Source organism: Martes martes, assembly GCF_963455335.1.
Source record: "Martes martes genome assembly, chromosome: 1".
Classification (NCBI taxonomy): Eukaryota; Metazoa; Chordata; class Mammalia; order Carnivora; family Mustelidae; genus Martes; species Martes martes.
Genome location: NC_137888.1, coordinates 187,239,819 through 187,261,289, shown reverse-complemented (window position 1 = coordinate 187,261,289; position 21,471 = coordinate 187,239,819). Strand labels below are relative to the sequence as shown.

Sequence of the window (21,471 nt, the reverse complement as noted above, 5' to 3'; positions counted from 1 at the left end):
TACTTACAGATCTTAAAGTTTGTTTTTGGATATATTTATCTGAAAGAAGAGAGCAGATCTTACCAAAAGACTAGTAATAGCTAGACCAAGGCCTATGAGGCAACAGCCATGGCAACCGAACGTTTCTTGATCCCATCCCGTCTCTGGCCTTGCCTAGAATTATTAGGTACCTGGTTGACTTTACCAAATACAACCAATCATTATGTCCTGGGAAGGTAAGTGCTAGAACAATTATTTGCTAACATAGCCCTTTAATGATCTTCTTGTTCCTCTATTTTTGTCACTCATTACCAAGTCAAGAGTTGATAAACATCCTTTTAGTGCCCAATTCTTAAGTGTTTCTCCCTGGGTGCATAGCAATGAATTCATTACCACTGGTACACAATTTGCATTGTCAGACAGACAAAATTGAGAGAGAGAGGACATGTAATGTACAGAACACTGTGATTTGACATGATCTTAACCTAATTCTCTAAAGAAACAAGGACTTCGGCAGGGTAAGTGATAGGGTTTTGGTGGTTGGTTAGACCTTTTTTTTTTCCCCCAGTCAAGTCCTGAAGGCAGACAATGGGCATTTGCTGGTTTTAGTCAGGTGTTTCACATGTGAGAGAACATCAGATTCCAGAATGCGGACACATTGAGTTTTGCACACAGAACTTCCACATTTATACACTTACACCACTGGTCAAGTTGGGTGTGGTTTTCAAATCACCCTATAGCAGCCAACAGGGTAACAATGAAAAGTGATTAATACCTTTGCAAATGAATAGGTCCCAAAGAACCATATCTTCTCAAGTAGAGTTTACTCAAAGTGCCTTTTGGGTGATTACTTGCTCATCAGTGCCTGCTTCCCTAAAACTTGAGAGGGCAGTGGTAACAACCATCCTAGGTCTGGAGCAACAAGAATGAATGAGATCTAAAGCAAACCAGGAGCCATCAGAGACAGCTGGACACTAACCTGCCATCAAGTTTGAAATGTTACCAAAAGACGATACTTTAAAGGGGCAAGAAAGAGTTAAGCAAAATCTTGATGTTGTTTCATTCCATGCTTGTTCTACCTCCAGTGCCATCAACAGTGGACAAGAAAGGGCTTTGTTTTCCTCTATTTAAGGAAGGTAACAATCCTACAGAACTCTTTCATAGGAAAACATTAGTCACAGAGCAAACTTAGTGCCAACACAGACTCTCAGAAGGACCTTAGTTACCTGATCACATCTTACACTCAGTATTCTTCCCTTACAAAGACGGTTCCCTGTGCCCCTGTTCTTCATTCATTTATTTGGCCACAGCCAAGGAAGCTTTCACATTTCAAGTGCTTTCAAGTTTCAATTTAACATACTCAGATGGACTACTGTTTTCTGGTGTCCATTAGAAAAGACAGACTCTTCTTCCCCAGGGAGGCATACCAAAATTTAAATAAAAAACTGGGGGCAGAAGGGAGCCTTACCTTCGATTTTGGCATATTCTGATAGCCGGGAATAGTTGACTAAAGCAGCCTGCTCTAGACATTTCCGGATGACTGTTTTTACCTCCTCTTGTGGTACCGGGGTCACGATATCTTTCATCAAAACCTTTTGGTGGAAAAAAGAAAGATTATTGAGATGGTTCAACCAAATATGTTACTCACTTGTATTTCTTAAAGAGCTTGAGTTTAAAATGAGTTGTGAATGCCTCCTTGTGACTTAATATTGATTGAGAGCCATCATTAAAGAGAAAACACAGAACCATAACGCACAGATAGGATGGCAAAGCCCATCTACGAATCAGGGAAGGGCCAGGAACATATCTTCAATATATGCTAACTATTTGGGAGTCTGGAGATAAAATATCTAGAATTTTGGCAGGTTCCTCACGTTTATTCTGGTATTTGATGAATGGTAAATGAAGCCTTGAAAAATGACAAACTAGGTCATTCAACTACAATATTTCATTATGATTATGTTCATATCTGTATCTATGTAATCTGTCTACTTTCATTCTTACCCTTTCCAAGAGTGATAGAGTAGCTTTTAAAGCACCTTCAGGTCGACCAAATGGAAAGCAATACCTAAAAAAGAGAAAATTCTTCAGGTTGCCCAAATATATTACATTTTAGCATGAAATATGCTGTGATTTGATTCCTATAGCAACTCTTTCTGAGGAACAGAAAATGCTTTTTATTTTGTCACGTTGTGTTATGTTAATCTGAATTCACACCATATATGTGTGTATATAATGTATATATGTGTATGTGTGAATAATGACTAAAGAGAGACTCTGCAAATGTCTGCAGCAGAAAGAATATTTAGAGTGATGACATAAGGCTCTGTTTAGATTTCTATTGTGAAGGAAAACCATTTGTTAGCTCTCATGTGACCTTCTATGTGATCACAGAGACCAGCACTAAAAAAGTATTAGTTGAAACAGGTTAAAATCCAAACACACTTTTCAAGTCTCCAAAGGATTACTATAGGAAATGAAGGAGCGTATTTTGAACAAATTCATGCTTTTGCTAAGTGTCCTTCTTTAACTCTGATTTTTAATTGTTAGTGGATCTTTTGTTATTGGCAATACCTCTTGTGTACAGTGTGTAATCAATAAAAATTTGTCCAGGAGGATTTTGGTGGCACAGATGGAACTATGTCGTGGATTCCTAAGAGTTCCATTGACTATTTCAGGCTGTCACAGACCCTTCCAGACACTGTTCCTTATGGTACAAAGGGACCAGCAGAGACTACTTAAATTCCGACTATGACCTATGCAGGTGTCCTGTGGATGGTCTGGCACAAGTCCTTAACTCTCTCAGCCTTGGGTTCATTTATATTTAATGGGGATTATAATAATGACCTTACCAAGTTGTTCTGGGAATAAAAAACTGAGTTAATGCCTAATTACCCTCTAATCCTGTATCTTGTGGTACAGGAAGTGTTTAATAAAAAGCAACTATTAACTATGCTACTATAAATGTTTTTACTATCTTTGAGTTACAATTTCAGGATCTCTAGAACCACCAATGCAGCATTACAAATGTCTGGTTGGCTGCATGGGAGAAGTGGGCTATGCGGTGCAAGGCTAAAGCCTTGGACCTGCTTGCTGTCTTGCATGTGTGGGGAAGAGTCAATCTGCCAAGGCTGATCTAAGTTTCTCTCTTTCCCTGCATAGACAGCTAGTCCTGTTTCTGAGGTAAGGGAGAAAGTGGAGACTCTCGTGTGGGTCCCACTGCCTTCCTTCCCTGTTCATGTGATCTGATTCTCAGGATTTTTCACTGACCTAGGAATCTTGAAGAAACTTCACCTTCACCTTTGTTGATAGATTTTAAAAGAACAGACTGATGACCAGAGTCAGCTTGCGCAAGAAGGACTCTGTCCTTTCAGTGGAAATAAAACACACAAGAATGCAAAGTCTTCTGGCTATCATGGAATGCTGTCGTACTGGTTTTCGCTTCCATTTAGTTATTTCTAAATCTCCAATGTGTCTCTTGATAGGTTAACAGTCTTAGAAAATCAAGCCCTTTATTTGCCCCTACCCAGTGTCACCCTCCTAATAAGCCCCTCAACCCAGATCCTCACCTAAAATGTGTAATCTGATTTTCCAGCAGAACTCGGAGTCTCTCTTTGATTTCTTCGAAACGTTCCTTTTCTTCAACAGTCACGGTTCCAATTCCATCAGGCCTGAAAGAAGACATGTCATGAAGTGACGGGAACCTCATATGCTGACACCATGCAATCAAATCTTTAGCAGGAGGAAACTGTCCATCTTAAAAGAATGACTACAATGATCGATGTGACCTTAGGAGAAGTCCTGCTTTTCAGCTCTGGCTACTAAGGGGCATGGGGTATTTTGGGGATTATTGTCTGGAGACATTTGTAGAACTGTCGCTCACTTATTATGAAATGGTAAAATGTACAAACCGGTGGCTGTAAGGCCCAGTTTCTAGACCTTTTGTTTGGCTCACGGCTTCTTAAGATTTTGAACTCTTTGCCAGCATTTTCAAAGTTAGGAAAGTCTTACAATGCAATTCTTTTGAAAATTCAGAACAACTGGTGTTAATTGGTGAGTGCCAAGTAAAAGCTACTTCCTTAGCTGGGGCAGGTACTCACCTGTCCACATCTCTAATTTGTATCTCTCTTGTAGGCTCCTAGGTTTGGGAACCCTGAATCATGGACACTAATTTCTGTGAAAACCAGGTGCTTTGTAAATGTCTGTCTTTCTCAGTGTTAAATGTTCTTAAGTGACTCAATTTCCAGCTTACAATTATACATGTTCAGATTAACTTAAACACTCGTGTTTTAACTGAAGAAATAAACTACAAAACATTGTGAAAAGTAAAAGACACTGATGAAAGAAATTAAAGAAAACAGAAATCAGTGGAAAGATAATCCTGTATTCATGGATTGGAAAAATTAATACTGTTAAAAGGTCCGTACTGCCGCAAGCCATCTACAGATTCAGTGCAATTCCTATCAAAATTCCAAAGGCGATTTTTACAGAAATGGAAAAAACAATTCTAAAATGGAATTATATGGAACCACAAAAGACCCAAATAGTCAAAGTAATCCTGATAAAAAACAAAGGTGGAGACATCACAATTCCTGATTTCAAACTTTGTGACAAAGCTATAGTAATCAAAACCCTATGGTACTGGCATGAAAACACACACACAGACTAAGAGAACAGAACTGAGAGCCCAGGAGTAAACCCTGCATATATATATATATGGCCAACTAATATTTTTGAAAGGGGAATCAAAGACACACAATGGGGAAAAATAGTCTCTTCAATAAATGGTATAGGGGAAAATTGGATATTCACATGCAAAAGAATGAAATTGGACTCCTATCTTACATCACTCCCCAAAAATGAGCTTGAAATGGATTAAAGACTTAACCAAAAGACCAGAAACTGTAAAAATCCGAGAAGAAAACATAGGGAAAAAGAGCTCTTTGACATTGGCCTTGGCAACGATTTTTTTGATATAACACTAAAAGTACAAGCGACAAAAACAAAAACAGACAAATGGAACTACATCAAACTGAAAAGCTTCTGCACAGCAAAATGAAAAGACAACCTATGGAATGGGAGAATATGGAGAATATATTTGCAAACCCTCTATCTTATAATAGATAACAGAAATATAGAAGTCACAAAACTCAAAAGCAAAACCCCACATAATTCAATTAAAAAATAGGTAGAGGACTTGATAGACATTCTTCCAAAGAAGACCTACAAATGGCCAAAAGATACATAAAAACAACACTAAGCATCAGGGAAATGCAAATCAAAACCACAATGAGATATCACCTCACACCTGTCAGAATGGTAGTATCAAAAAGACAAAAAATGTTGGTGACAATGTAGAGAAAAGGGAATCCTTGTGCACTGTTGGTGGGAATGCAAACCAGTACAGCCGCTGTGAAAAACAGTATGGAGGTTCCCTGAATAGTTAAAAATAGAACTGTCACATGATCTAGTAATTCCACATCTGGGTATATATCTAAAGGAAAAGAAATCACTGTTTTGAAGATATATCTGCACCCCTATGTTCACTGCAGCATTATTTACAATAGCCAAAAGATGGAAACAACCTAAGCGTCCATTGATGGATGAATGGATAAAGGAAGTGAATGGATATATTATGTAAATTAAGTAAATATATTATGGACTAGATCTATTTTTAGATGATGGAATAAAAGAAAGGAAATGCCTGCTTGTGACAACATGGGTAGAACTTGAGTGCATTATGTTAAGTGAAATAAGTCAGACAGAGAAAAACAAATACTCTGTTCTCACATGTTGAATTTGAAAAAATCGTACTCATAAGAATAGAGAGCAGAATGGTAGTTGCCAGAGCCTGAGAGGTAGGGGAAATAGGGAGCTGTTGACTAAAGGGTGCAAACTCCCAGCTATATGATGAGTAATGTACAGCACAGAGACTACAAGGAACAGTACCTTATTTATATACTGGGAAATGGTTAAGAGAGCAGATCTTACACGTTATCACCCCCACCAAAAAAAAAAAAAAGGTAATTCTGTGAGGGGATGTAGGTGTTAATTAACCTTGTCATAATAGTAATTTCACAATATATATGTGTATCAAATTATCACATGCTATACCTCAAACTGATACATGGTATATGTTAATACCGCAATAGAGTTGTGAAAAAAGAACAAACCACATATGATGCTTTTGATGTTAGTGAACTATTGCTCATTTTAATAAAAAGAAGGACCTTAGCAAAAATAAGTGAATTTCAGTTTAATTGCAGTATTCTCATATTTCTAAATCACCATTAGATTCACACACATTTTTCCTATTTGCTTTGGACCATTCAAGTTGAAAATACAAAGGGAAGCTGCATATTTATAGCCCAAATTTATCTGTGCCAAATTAGACGTAGGATAATCTGACCCATTCAAAGACTTCAGCTTCCCAGATCCCGTAGTGACTTGTTTTGACTACTGGCTGAGCCAGTTTGCAGATTGGTGTGTCACCATGAAACTTCTATTGGAACATTCTTCAGTTTGCAAATGCAAGTCATCTTGAGACCAAACAAATGGTCTTATTTATAGGCCTTCTCAAGGATCCAGCATAAGTTGGGAAAATCCTGTATACTAGACCAGTCTGACTGCACAAAAGACTTGGCAAATGATAGCAATGCACCTCCTGTTAGGGGTTAATTGGTCAGCTTCCCTTCTTTTTAAATATTAAAAATGCCCTAGTTGGGGCAGGAAAAAAAACAAGAAGAAGAAGAAAACTTCCCCTCCCCCACATTATAAAAACCACCACTAAACAGTAAAATTCTATAAAATCCATTTCCTCACAATCCCCTGAACTTAAAGGAAGAAACAAGACCAAATGGTAAATATCAGGTAGGTTGTTGGAATCTGTGAATATGCCCTTATTTTCATAATTTCTTGACAAATCTTAAATGTTTATATACAAAGTTTATTTAACAACACTTTTTTACAATGAAATATCCATGAATCTGTATTTAAGTCTCAGGATGAATTCACTGGCCTGCACAAAATACATGTGACAGTTTTTTGTGGTAACTTCTCATGTTTCTATTATAATCTACAACTTTGTTTAGGTATGGCTTTTTATTTTATTTTTTTTTTTATTTTTTTTTAAAGATTTTATTTATTTATTTGACAGACAGATCACAAGTAGGCAGAGAGGCAGGCAGAGAGAGAAGGGAGGAAGCAGGCTCCCTGCTGAGCAGAGAGCCCGATGCGGGGCTCGATCCCAGGACGCTGGGATCATGACCTGAGCCGAAGGCAGCGGCTTTAACCCACTGAGCCACCCAGACGCCCCTAGGTATGGCTTTTTAGATTTAGATTTTCTTACACAAAATATAGCTCTCTAATGCATTGAACACATTTATACAATTGGTATGTGCATGCACACACTTGATTTGGGAAAATGGAAACCAGTTTAACCATTTGGTTTCTTAGCAGGGCATTGCCCAGAGAAAAATGCTATTAAATATAATTTACAAATCAGGGGCACCTGGGTGGTGCAGTCGGTTGAGCAACTGGCCCTTGATTCTGGCTGAGGTCATGGTCTCAGGGTCCTGGAATTGAGCCTTGTGTGGGGTTCCAATCTCAGTGGGGGAGCCTGCTTGAGATTATCTCTCTCTCTCCCTCTTCTCCTCCCCCACCCCCCGCTAGCATGCACGCGCACACTCTAGCTCTCTCAGAAATAATAAAGTAAGTAAGTAAATAAATAAAATCAATCTTTAAAAAGTATAATTTACAAAGAGGAGTTTACAGATGACAGGAAAAAACACGGAAACTATTTCACATGGGCAGCCCAGAGATGTGTGTGGCTATTATCAAGACAGAAGCCTCCCTGATGAAAATCACCCATTCTTCACTCAATAAGCCTTTTAAGGCAATTATTAGGCAATTAGAAAGTAACTTTTGGATTTGTTTTTTAGATGATAAAAACTAAGCATTTAGTGTGTGCCTGGCCTTCTCAGTTAATCCTCACCACAAAGGGTATTATTATGAACATGAAATTTGATTATATTTCTTTCCCTTTTGTTCTGATGATTCACGTTTGTGGTTATTTAAGGTAGCAGCCACTTCCACTTCCCTGACAATCTCTCCTTCAACTCCTTTCTGAACACTATTAATCTCACTACTCAAAAAAGGTACATGACTAAAAATTGTTGTATTCTTTTCTTAAGTTTGCTTTTAATTGCCTATGTCAGTGTGAATGGTTTTCTCTTAAAATAAATGAAACAAACTAACTTTTGTCTGGAACGTAAGTAGTACAGAATTCACCAACAAAAACAGGTGATTTAAAAAGTTATGATTTGACATTGAATGCAAATTTGTTTGCAGCTGCCAGAATCGTGCTAGAATGGTACAGGGGATAGAGGATGTTATTTTACAAACTGAGGAAGAGACATGCAGGAATAATAAAATTTGCCAAAGATCATAGGTTGGAATTATATTATAAAGTAAAAATATCCTTTTGGGGGGTGCCTGGGCGGCTCAGTGGGTTAAGCAGCTGCCTTCTGCTCAGGTCATGATCCTAGAGTTCCGGAATTGAGTCCCGCATCTGCCTTTCTGCTCAGCAGGGAGCCTGCTTCTCCCTCTGACCCTCCCCCCTCTTGTGCTGTTTCTCTCTTTCTCTCTGGAATAAATAAATAAAATCTTTTAAAAAAATACATCCTTTTTTCGGGGTTGAGTTTCACATAATTATTTTTGGAAGAAAATTCTGTCAAATATCAATTTATTTTCTGTTGATCCCTATAATGTGTCAATGTTAATTACACAGGCTTAGATTTCTATGGAGCTACTAACTAGAAATCCTGGCTCAGTATTTTGGGGAACCCCATTCTCACAGAAGTAATAAAATACTTTTCCTAGAGAGGTAACCCTCAAACCTGAGCATGCCTCAGAATTACCTGGAGGATGGGGCTGAGAATTTGCTTTTCTTCTTTTTTCTCTTAAATCTTTATTTATTTGATAGAGACAGAAAGAGAGAGAACATAAGAGTCTGGGAGGAGGGGCAGAGGGAGAGGAGAGAGAGAATCTCAAGCAGACTCCCTGTCAATCCCAGAGCTGACCATGAGATCACAACTCAAGCTGAAAACAAGAGTCAGCGCCCAACCAATGGAAACACCCAGGTGCCCCAAGAATTTGCATTTCTAACAAGTTCTCTGATGCTGTTGGTGCAGGAGCCACACTTTGAGAACTGTGATTTAGAGCAAGGAAATATTTGGTGGGTCGCTCTTTTAGTGGCTGAAAGGGTACGTTTGATTCAGGGTTACCAATTTCCCTTGGATTGGAGTGAGTTTGGAAGCAGAGATCTTCTCCAAGTGTAATGGTCCATTTACAAAGCCATAATCCCCTCCAGTGTGGTGTATGCACTGTTTCAAGGTACATCCCAAGCAGTGCTAGTTGTGAAATAAATAGAGGAACTGTATTGGTATCTCTCAGAAGCCCTGTCTTTTTTTTTTTAATTTTTTGTTTTGTTTTTTTCTGGAAACATTTGGAGGTGATTCTATAATTGTCATAAAACTGGCTCTGCATCTTGCTCCCTTCCCCATACTTCTAACACTTAAGGAGTCACAAAGAATGAGAGAAGAGGGATAAAGTTGGATTTTAAATTCCTAACTAGTAAATCCCAGGCTGAGATGGGTCTTTACTTAGAACACATATTTAGAAGCCCCAAATCCCCCATCCTCCTGTGTCCTGAATGGTGCATTTTCTGCCCTCTTATTTTTTGGCTTCTTAGCATCCACTGTTACCTCTTAACACCTGAATGTCCTTTGGAGGAATGACCTTGGCCGCACTGTGAGTATTCTTGGGTGGGGGGGTGGTGGTAAACTGGGATCCTATTTTCCTGCTGTTTATTCTAAGGGCCTTCCTATAAACCAGTGTCTGCCTTTCGCGGTCACTGCACATATAAGCAGGACTATGACCTAAGCTCAGCTAACCGGACACCACACGGCGAAAACACACGGAGTAAATACTGCAAAGATAGAAGAAACAGGTGCAATTTGCTCACCCTAGCAGCTGTGCCCTGACCAAACAGACCGTCCTCATAGTTCAGTAGTTCTCAATTTTTGGTTGTACTTTAGAACCATGTGAAAGCTTTGAGAGGTCTCATCCTCAAGCATTTGATTCAATGTGTCTGCAGTGGGCCTAGACATCTGTCGCGTTTAAAGCTCCCCAGGTTATTTTAATACGCCATTAAGGGCTGCTTTTGTCCTGTTACCTACTTTTCTGTAGCTGCCTTGATTCCAGTTTTCCTCTCCCTTTCTTTGAGGCTCCCAACATCACGCCCAAAAAACTCAGATGATAGATGATCCAGACTTAGTCGTTACTTATAATAATCTGATGTGAGTTCATAAAGCACGTATCTCCTCCTTTTAGTAGAAGGAGGGGATATGTGCTTTCATAGTAGAAGTGTGTGATGTCTTTGAACCTAGCTTTAAAATCCCGCGTATGCACGTGCACACACACACACACACACACACACACGACAAGGAAATGTGGTCCCAGGTCTCTGGTTCCACCTAACTGCACACTGGCTAACAGCTCACTTCTTGTATATCATGATCCTGTAAACCTGAGACCACCTGCAGGTCAAGTGCAGTCATTTTTGGAGCCCTGTCAGAGACTGGACGCTCCCCCACCTGCAGGACACCCCTGCCACCAGAAGTGGGTCTCTCAGCCATGACAGACTATATCACATCTGACACAGCAGGCATCTCTTGAATCCACCTTTCACGTTTTCGGCAAACCATTTTCTCACTGTCCTTCACAAAGTTGACATTTTCGGCAGCATGATAGGAAAGATGTCATGTCGGCTGCTCTTCAAGTCCTTGTCACCGTGGTCAGCAGCAGTTCTGTCACCTTCACTCTCCTCACACTCTCCCATCTTGAGCCATGTCACAAATAATAATTTATCTAGAGTTGGGTCTTCCCTTTTTTTTTTTTTTGTCAGACTGAAACTACCATAACCCAGATGCTCATCCTTTAAGTTACTAGTTACACAGAGTGTTCCCTCATTCCCCAAATGCTTCCAAGGTAGAGCTTATGAATTAATATCTATTACTGGAGTAATTGAATATGATTAAGTGAAAGATTTTATTTTGATATTTGAAATTAAGTGTGAATAATCTAGTCAAAGAAACCAAGCGGCAGCGGCTTTGTGAAAGTGAATTTATCTCCTTGGGTTGTTAAACTGTCCCTACACAACCAAGTGAGCTCACAGATTCCTGGTGTTTTGTTACCCTGCTGGCCCAGTTCTCCGCATTATGTTGAAAGCTGGGACACAGAACCCTTGTTTGGAAGGCTAGGTATCTTTTCAAGGTCAGGTCACTAAATTAACTCAAAGCTTACAGTGACAGATGTGTTCTGATATTGCATCTATTTAGTGATCAAGTGTGGAACGCAGGTGGGAAAGAAAATGTATGGATTCAAAAGAGGAAGAGTATCTGGTCCACTTCTCTGCATACAGCCAGCTTTAAGCTCCAATCACTACCAACAAGGGGTAGAACTCCAGCTGAAGTGGGAATATACTTTCTCTCCAAATGCAAATGTCCACATATGCTGGTGTAGGCACCGTAAACATGATATATTCTCTCTCTCCAAATGGATGCATGCCTGCAGACCGCATTATGGATCCCTGCAAATGTCCTTAAACAAGCATGATAACTGAATCCTACTTGCTACTAAATTGTTCCAGCCCAGAAACATGAGAGCTTAAAGGGCCAGAGTGGGGACAGAATAGCTTAGTAGATGTTCCTTGCAATGCTCCCTAAATAGAACGTTTAGGCCAAACACACTCTCTTAACCTCTCTTTTAAACTGACTTCTCCTAGCAACTCTTTTTCCTTACAACTTTTGGAGGGATACCTTTGAATTTAATCCTAGAATGGAATATTTTCCTTTGTTTCTTTCAAGTGGCTAATAACTACAAATTCAGGAGAACACCAAAACATTATCATCTCAAAAGAAGACATCACTGCTTGCTCATCTGGATGGCTTCTATAATCTCTAGCTTAATTATACACTGTAATTAGAACTCTCACATCCAATAGCCACTGCTTCATTATGAAAGCCCAGCCTTTCCTTTTCTTCTCCTCTCCCTCCAGCCCAAACCCCATTTCTAATTATGCCCTGATGCCCTGGGGCTCAGACACGCTGCTAAAACAAATATATCAAAGTGTTTGTTTCACAAAGACTAAGATAGGAGGCAACAACAAGCAGTTTCTACAATCTTACAAATGGGCACTGAAGCTTCTTGACGTTGGCTATTATTAATTTGAGAAAGAGGATTGGAGAGGGCAAAAATATATCAGTGAGGTCTTCTTTGACTTGTTTTCTGTTTTTCTAAACACATAGCTAAAACCCAACAAAATTAGAAGGTATCTTTGCTCTCTCTAAAGATGGGAGTGCTTGAAACCTCTCCCTACGGAAAAAATCTCAAAGAATATGGATACTACTGATAAAGGGACATGAGTCAAAGTGGTTTAGGATCAGTCCAGGTGCTGAATGGAGAACCTAAGAGGCGATTACAGAAATTGTATAAAACGTATGCATTGCAGGAAAGCATGTACTTTTTTTTTCCCCAGAGAAGGATCAATTTCCAAACTGATACGATACAGATTTTTCTTTTTAGGAATAGGAGAAGAGAGAGGTTTTTTGTTCATTTGTTTCTAGACAAACATAGACAACTAGGCTTAAGATTCTACCCTTACTCTTTATGTATAGACTTCTGATTAGTTAGACCAGTAATAGGTGTGGCTTTTTGGTATCACACCCACCCTGGAAAGGGTGTGACATCTGAAAATATGTTTTCACCCTAGTGAATTCAATGACCAGAGGATGAGGACACATGTTGAAATTTTAGAAAGGAAATGCTATTACTTGATGATTTGCTATGGCCAGAAAGATTGCTCCAATGGAACAGATAATTCAGCACATTTTACAAGAGTTTATGTCCGAGTTGGAAAATCTGCTGTGTTTTTTTTTAATATTTTATTTATTTATTTGACAGAGAATACAAGCAGGCAGTGGAGCAGACAGAGGGAGAGAGAGAAGCAGTCTCCCCATGGAGCAGGAAGCCCAATGCAGGCCTCCATCCCAGGATCCTGGTATCATGACCCGAGCCGAAGGCAGATGCTTAACCGACAGAGCCACCCAGGCGCCCCAAATCTGCTGTTTTCATGGGGCAAATTTCCTTTAGGAATGGAATCACATGGCTTAGAAGTTTGAATATAAGATCTAAAGAGAATTCCTCCTTGGGATGCAGACTTTTGCTTGAAATGTGCTTGATTCCCTACCCCACCCCCAAGTTATTTCCTATTAAACAAGGCTGTTTTTTTAGAATTTAAAGAGCAGGGCACCTGGGTGGCTCAGTCGGTTAAATGTCTGCCTTCAGCTCAGGTCATGATCCCAGGGTCCTGGGATCGAGTCCTGCATTGGTCTCCCTGCTCAGCGGTGAGCCTGCTTCTCCCTCTCCCTCTGCCTGCCACTCCTCCTGCTTGTGCTCTCTGTCAGATAAATAAATAAATAAAATCTTCAAAAAAATAGAATTTAAAGAGCATGACTCAGTTATGTATGCAAGGCCAACCCCTGCTCAAAGCTGGAAGGCCAACCAGCCACACCTCCCCAAGCACACTAATGTCTTATGTGAGTGTGGAACATTATACCAAGAATGTGGGGGCCACTGTCCTCCCCTAACCCTGCTTGCCTGCTAATGAAGTGCTATATTCAGAGATCAGTAAAACTGAATCATCCCTGCTACATAGTCTTCTCCCTCCCCTCTTTTGGGAAGGGAGAGTTAAAAAGCACTAGACATCATTTCTTAAAGAGTGTATGTGTATGACAGAGATGAGAGGAAGGAAGTGAGGACAAGAAGAGAGGGAGAGAATGCGGAGAAAAATGAGACTGGAGTGAAAGAAAAACATTTACATGTGCAAAAATGACTGATTTACTTCCAGGAAGGCATTCACAAAAGAGAAATAAAAGAAAATATTATACAACATGGATTGGGAATGAGGAACCAACACTAGAGGCAAGGAGATGGTCAACAAAGCATTTTCTGTGCTCCAGGGGAGAGAAGACAGACACCTGAACTCTGGTAGTGGCACTGAAGAGAAGGAGAAGTGGATGGGCTTGAGAGATACTTAAGGGCACTGACTGGGCATAGTAACTGAATCATTGCGATGTCCTGAGGGAGAAGGACTGCTCCCATGGTTCTACCTTGGGAAGCCAGATGGATAGAATTACTCACTGACTTAGGGGGACTGGTGGAGTAACAGAGGAGAAAAATGAGTTCCATCAGATGGTTTAGTAACTCAAATCTAACCCACAGGGATCACAGAGTCTCTGCACAAAAGCAGCACCTTGGCTCCAGACATATCTCCCAAAAGAATCCTGGGATGCGTTTTCAAAGATTTCTAGAACTCCTGCTCTCTTACATCTGCTTGCAGACTCATTAATCTATGCAGCTTACTTTGGATTGGGGCGGTTGGCATTATGGATTTGTTAATTGCTGATACAATGTACTTTCTACACAGGCCATATGTGAAGAGCAGCACTGGCATTCAAGAAATGTTAAATAATAATGTAAATGAGAAAAATTTCCAATCCCAATAATAAAGGGATCCAAGGAACATTGACGCAACTTGCAATCATCGGAGCTGTTTGATTGCCTTGTCACTGTGGGACAGTGACCAAAGTGATGCTAATCTAAATGTCATCTAGAAAGAATACTAAAAATATTATGGTGAAAATTAAGTACTGCAACCTTAGGAGCTGATTTAAAAATTAGAAGATATAGCGATTTACATCTGTGGGTTTTATGATCGCCAAGTGCAACCAGCTGAACATACTCACATTTTCTTTTTCTTTCCCTCTCTCTTTGAGAAAATGGGTTCAGTTTTAAAGAGCTGGCCCAAACTCATGTTCCCTCAATCAGTGGTTCTTTTTTTAAAGATTTATTTATTTATTTATTTATCTGAGAGAGAGAGAGAGAGAGAGAGAGAGAGAGAGAGAGATACAGCGTGTGAGCGGGAAAAGGGGCAGAGAGAAAGGGAGAGAGAGAGAGAATCTTCAAGCAGACTCCCTGACAGGTGCAGAGTCCAAGGTGGAGCTCCATTCCAGGATCATGACCTGAGCCAAAATTGAGAGCTGGTCAAGCACCGGACTGAGACACCCTCAATCAGTGATTCTTAAACATTGCTACATATTAGAATCACTAAGGGAGATTTTCAGAACATGATGCTTAGACCATATCCCAGATTAATTAAATCAGAACCTCTGCACGTGGGGCCAGTACAGTAGAATTTCTTAGGCTCTCCAAGTGATCCTAGTGTGTAGCCAAGTTTGACAACCAAGGCCTCAACTAAGCAAGATCTGAAGACCAAATGCCGTATAATTACTGATTAAAAGCCCAGATGCCTGGCTCCATCTAAGGCTGGCTGAATCAAATTATCTGAGGCTAGGATCTAGTACTCTTTTTTTTTTTTAAGATTTTTATTTATTTATTTGACAGAGATCACAAATAGGCAGAGAGGCAGGCAGAGAGAGAGGAGGAAGCAGGCTCCCTGCGAGCAGAGAGCCCGATGTGGGGCTCGATCCCAGGACCCTGGGATCATGACCTGAGCCGAAGGCAGAGGCTTTAATCCACTGAGCCACCCAGGCGCCCCTAGTACTCTCTTTTTAAACAAGCTCCCTATGTGATTTCTATGTACACCACAGTGTGAGAACTACTACCATACAAGGTGAAAATCAGGGGTGGCAACACTTCTGCCTCCAGACACAGAGTAAGTTTGTGTAAAAGAAACAAAAAATCCAAGTAAAGAGGAGAAATTCAGCCCATCACCTGGGAGTTTGTTTTTTTGGACTTTGTGGAGGGGTGTCCCGTGCATTGTGGGATATTTAGAAACTTCCTTGGCTTCTACCCACTAGCTGACATTAGTACCACTATTGTCCTCCCCTCCCCAGGGTGACAATAAAAAATGTCTCCAGACATTGTCAAATGTCCCTTGGGGGGAAAGACCACCCCCTTCCTCTCCTGAATCAAGAACCACTGTTCTAAAAGATCCCAAATATGTAGATGGTTGCATATCTTCCAGTGCCTGGAATTATAAAGAGCAATCATCTTCCTGAATGACCACATGTGTCTACTTTTGATTAGATGCCGTGGATTTACACAGGCACACGGAGATGCAGTAAGGCTTCCAGAGAATGTGGGAGAAAGTCAGTCACCAGCAGCTGAGTGGTCATTTATGATTTCCAGCTGCAACAGGGCAGGGCTCTGCTAGTTATTAATAGGTAAGAAGTTAATAATTATGTAAAAACTATATTTTACCTAACTTGAAGCTGGTTGTGAGGTGACATTAGGAATGGGTTCTACTGTTTAGTTAAATTCAGTTAAAGGGCAATTAGTTTCCGTGAGTCATGACCGCCTTCCTAATCTAGGCCAAAGAATCCATAATACCTCCAAATGCACATAGTGTTCATGCTGGTAAAAGTGGTTAGGAAAATGGTTTCCCTATACCAAAAGGTTATTAACTAATGTTCAAAAGAGACTCTGCTCTTATGTGGTCTAAAACTCCAGATACACTCTGGTTCTCTTCACAAGGCCAGAATTACCAGGGGAACCATGTTGATTTTGGACATTTTTAGGATGAAAATGGAAAACACTTTAATTAGTTCAGATGACTGCTATAGCATCTAGCCTGCAAATGTTGAAACTCATATCAAATGGCTGAATTTGGCATCTTACACCATCCACAAATGCAAGCTCCAAAGTCAGACTCTCTGTGTTTGAATGAGGTTCAGGTACTTGTTTGCTACAGATTAAGTGACTGAACTTATCTGAGCTTCAAACTCCTTAGATGTTAGATGAAGCGAATAATAATACTTCACGGGGATGCAATACGGATAAAATGAGATGGTGAATCTAAACAGAAATTCACACAGTTCCTGGCATATAGCAAGCACTTATTAAGTGGCAGCAATTATTCTTACTTGAGTTAAACTTTATTTATGGGATACGACAATGGCTTATTTCATTTGTTATTATAATCCACAGAAGATAATTTTAGAGGTTGATGGGATATCACAGATGCTACGATTTTATGTGTTCTTCCTGCAGATGAGAAAACTGAGGCACAGAAATGAGACATGATAATTCCAGATTCATGCAAAACAGACTCTAAGTCTCAGATCTCTAGAATCTATACACAGTGCTGGTGTAGTGCAAAGAGTAAGAGCTTTGGACTCAGAATATATGAGTTTGCCACTTATATTTGTAGACATTCAGTTTCATCCTCTGCAAACTGGATGTAAAAAATAGCTGACCTGAAAATGTTATAGCAAATCAGATGGAATGTATGAGAGTATAAACTGTGGAGTGCTACACAACTGATACTTAATATTATGACTTCTTCTGCATTAAAAAAATGCAATACACACATAGACCCTGGGACACACATAAGCTTCTCAATGTACCACTCAAGATCCTCTCGGATAGTTTTTCCTGGCATAGGGCAGGCTCGATCAAGTGTGGCAGTTCACTTTCAGTTTCAATGCTGATCACTCCAAGAGCAGCACCTTGGACAGCAACCGGAGGCTTAGGGGCCTATAACATTCTCTATGCACTTTCTAACCTCCTTGCAGTCTGACTCTCATAGGGAAACAGAAACAGAAACTTCACTTCACCTCCATCCTTACATACTGAAAGTTTCAAAAACAGAGGTCCACAATGCATCAGGGCTTTCTTTGACTTTCACTAGCAGACCTGGACATGTTAATTGACAGCCTGCCACATTTTCTAGGAAGTGAAAGTTGGTATTTTCATTCAGTCTGCCTACAAGTGAACTGTATATATTTTAGGACCTAGAAATAGTCCACTGGCAAAATTCATAGTGAAGCATAAAACATACCTGCTTGTGAACTTTGTGTCACTTGGCAATGTCAGGGTCAGAATGTCAGTTTCAAAATTAAAAAAGAATTTTTTAAAAATGTCAATGTTAATTTGTGGCAAGGATAGAGAAGGAGAAGAAGGACATAAGGATAACACTGTAAATAACTGCAAATCTAGTTTAAAAAGGGGGAAAAACCACCACTTTGCCATTTTATCAAATCACAATGAGAGTAGCCCTAAAGGACAAAGAAAACAAAAGAGGATAAATATAATTTTAGAACTTGAATTTTAGAACTTGGCTTCAAGGTGACCTCATTATATAAGTGATTCTACTAAGAGTCATTCATTTAGTGATAGGTTTTGTTTTATGTTTTTATTATAAATCATTATCTAAAGATAGCTTTGTTTCATGAAATCAATGCGGAACTGAGAAGGGTTTGCTAGAAATGATGGAGCTACTATAAATGTATAGACCCGGCTTCTGATAACCCATTCTATTTGCTCCTTAAACATAAATTCAGAATTAAAAAGCATGGGTTGCTTATTATGAACGACTTGCTAAGGTACCAGGCCCTCAACTAGATGCCACTAAAAAAGCAACCTGATTCATGATTCTGTTTACATATTGCTCAGTTTTTTTTAATATGAATATATTTGAAGAGTCACTAAATACCTGACTCAAATTCAGTCCTAATGCATGGTATTTTGCCCATTGCTAGGATTTTCTGTTAAAGTGTACCTTTGAAAACCTTAAAGGAACAGAGACTTCAGAAATACACAAAGCTCGCTGTTTGGTAGGGCAGAAGTCATGGCACAGATGGGGGGAATGTCACAGACAACGTAAAACACAAGTCAATGCACACATAACTTCTTACCTTTTGGGCTCTGGATTTGCCTGGGTTTTGTAATCTTTTCTTTTTTTGGATTCCTTTTTGGTATCTTTTTTAGCCTCTGGTTCAGATGGGGAGGGAATTTTGCTCCCTTGAAGGTCTGTATTTGGTGGCAGCCCACTAAGGTATACATGCATTTGTTGACTTTGGAGAGGGGGTGGTCGCATGGGGCATGCACAGAGGGCAGCCAGCCACAGGAGAATCAAGAGCACGCATGCATGCACAAACAAAAGAAAGAAAAAGAAGGATGCATCAAACAGCAAAAGCAAATGCATTCAAACTAAAATAATAAGCAAAAAAAAAAAAAAAAAGAAAGAAAGAAAAAGATGCAAACTTGCATAAGGAAAATCGGAACTGAAAAGAAAATAAGAAATCCAAAACTGTTTCCATGACAAGATGTATAAACCTAACTGTGAATCAAGTGGCAGTCTTACAATATGAAATCCAGACAATGTGTATCATAATTCATGATGATGTTTACCAGGGAGTTTACAAAAACACTTCATTATTTTATAACACTTTCTTATTCAGTAACATATGTAGAATACAGTGTGACAACCCAGAGAATATAATGCAACTTCTCTCTCTCTCTTTAAAGAATTCAGTCCAAGAGGCTGTAACAGATAGTCATCAAAGTGTACATATTTATAAAAAGCAGAATTATGCACAGATACTCCCCAGGTATCAGAGTTTTCATAAATATTTTTTATGTAAATAAAAGGTCATGTGCTGGGTTAGCAAACCTTGTAACAATAGGAGGTGATGAAAACCTTGTTGCCTGTTAAATATTCAAAACTACACTGCTATTGTTACCTACTTCTAAATGTTGAAGTTGCATCTCATAAAACCTACCAGTGCTAGAGAGAAGAAAGGCACAGGACGAATTCCACAGATATTTCAGTCATCTAGCTTGCAAAGATGAAGATAACTGACAGTCTGATTTAAAATAAATGCAGTCAGATTGGGACCCTCCCACATGTGAACTTCTCCACAGCACCAACTTTTTTGGGTTTCTGAAGAGACCTAGTTTTTCCTGGATGTGCCTTTCCTGGGTTGAGGTGCTTGAGGTAATTCAGGCTTGTCTTCCTAGTAATGTGAGGCTACATACATTGGGATAGTAAACTGGCTGTGGTAATGTGGAAATTTATTCCATGTCTTCAGAGCCAAATGGTAATGTTCCTAAATTATTTGCTGCTTTGCATTATTCAGAACATGGATCTTTTCCTCCAGGAGCTGGGCAACGTCTAAAGAAAGAGAGTACTTAGTATGGAGTTAGAAGAACTGATGTTCTAGTCTTATCATAAAACCTATAAAATGAGGGGGTTGGTTACACTGTGATCTCTGAAGTTCTTCCCAGCTCCATGGTTAAACTGTAAGTGTTATGATTATCTTTGCCTTCCAGCTTCACCTAGCTTATTTCAGCTCTGGAAGTGTGCTTGGCTTCCTCCTTCAGCAGGGCATTTGTACATGCTGCTCCTTTTGCCTGGAAGCACTCAACTCCTACACATGCTTCAGTTCTCAGCCCAAGCCTCTCTTCCTCAGGGACACCCTCCCTGCCATCCTAACACCCCGTCTAAGCTGTCTTCCTTTATTAAATGCTAGCATGGGTTATTATTTCTTGTCAGAGCACCAATCTCTATGTAACCCTGTCCTTGTTTGGTGCCTTGTATGCTCACCATGTATGCTGACTGTGTACCAGAGGGCCTGGCACTCAGTAAGGAATCATTAAATATCTATGGAATGAAAGATAATGAAGGAATGAGGAGAAGAGCAAAGGTAAAAATTTATGAAGCTCTTGCCTTATTCCAGGAATTGTGCTGAGCCTACCTGCCTCCTCTAAAAAATGTGATGAGGACACTATCAACCCTGTTTTACAGATGACAGAACTGTGGCATGGAGGGTTTCATTACCATCCAGCATCTCTGCTAGTAAATGGAGGAGCCATGATCCAAACCTAGATTTTTTTTACCTTCAGAGACCACTTCAGAAGTCCTGTTTGCCATTTCTTTTAAATTTCTTGAAAGGAGAATAAATTAACACCTTTGTGTACGTCTGTGTGTGTGTATGCTACAGAAGGAATGGGAATGGACACAAAGTTAGAGATAATTCTAAAAGCAGGACCAACCACAAGCCATTGCCAGTGCCTTAAAAAAAAAAAATATATATATATATATATATAAATATATATATATATATTTTATATATATATTTTTATATATATATAAAATATATATATATATATATATTTTTTTTTTTTTTAATATATATTTGGACAAATACCTCTGGACAAGTGCTTACCTGTTCCCATGGACATGGGATGCACAGAAGGCAAAGCTGTAGTGGAGGAGGGTGGGGTCAATCATGGCGCCATTTTCTGCCCGTTCAAGCAAGTCTCTGAGGTAGCAGAGATGTCGGTGACACCCTCGGACTCCGTTTCGGGCGCAATACTCATCTAGGACAAACACCTGGCCAGGACTGAACCAGCCCTGTTTGGGGAATAAAGGAAAGACTTTCTTTTAAATACAGGTTTTTGTTGTTGTTGGTGGGTTTTTTTGTTTTTGTTTTTGGAGCTGCTTACAGTTGAGGGTGACTGGAGAAGGGGGTTCAAAAATTGCCAGAGCCAATACCTTTTGATTTCTTCTAAGTGCCAGCCATTGTGCTAACTCCCTTGTGTGTGCTGGCTGCTTTAACCCTTGTA

General features: G+C 39.7%; 1 protein-coding gene across 1 annotated transcript in view; it reads right to left on the bottom strand.

Moving 5' to 3' along the window:
• CADPS (calcium dependent secretion activator) overlaps positions 1 to 21,471 on the bottom strand; it is a gene marked incomplete at its 5' end in the record, with an annotated part of 471,496 nt that overhangs the window by 115,547 nt on the left and 334,478 nt on the right. Inside the window, 5 exons of the mRNA XM_080812815.1 lie at positions 1,448 to 1,571; positions 1,984 to 2,047; positions 3,549 to 3,650; positions 18,759 to 18,917; positions 21,072 to 21,259. Coding sequence (XP_080668941.1) covers positions 1,448 to 1,571; positions 1,984 to 2,047; positions 3,549 to 3,650; positions 18,759 to 18,917; positions 21,072 to 21,259 — 637 coding nt within the window. The remainder of the gene's footprint in view (positions 1 to 1,447; positions 1,572 to 1,983; positions 2,048 to 3,548; positions 3,651 to 18,758; positions 18,918 to 21,071; positions 21,260 to 21,471) is intronic.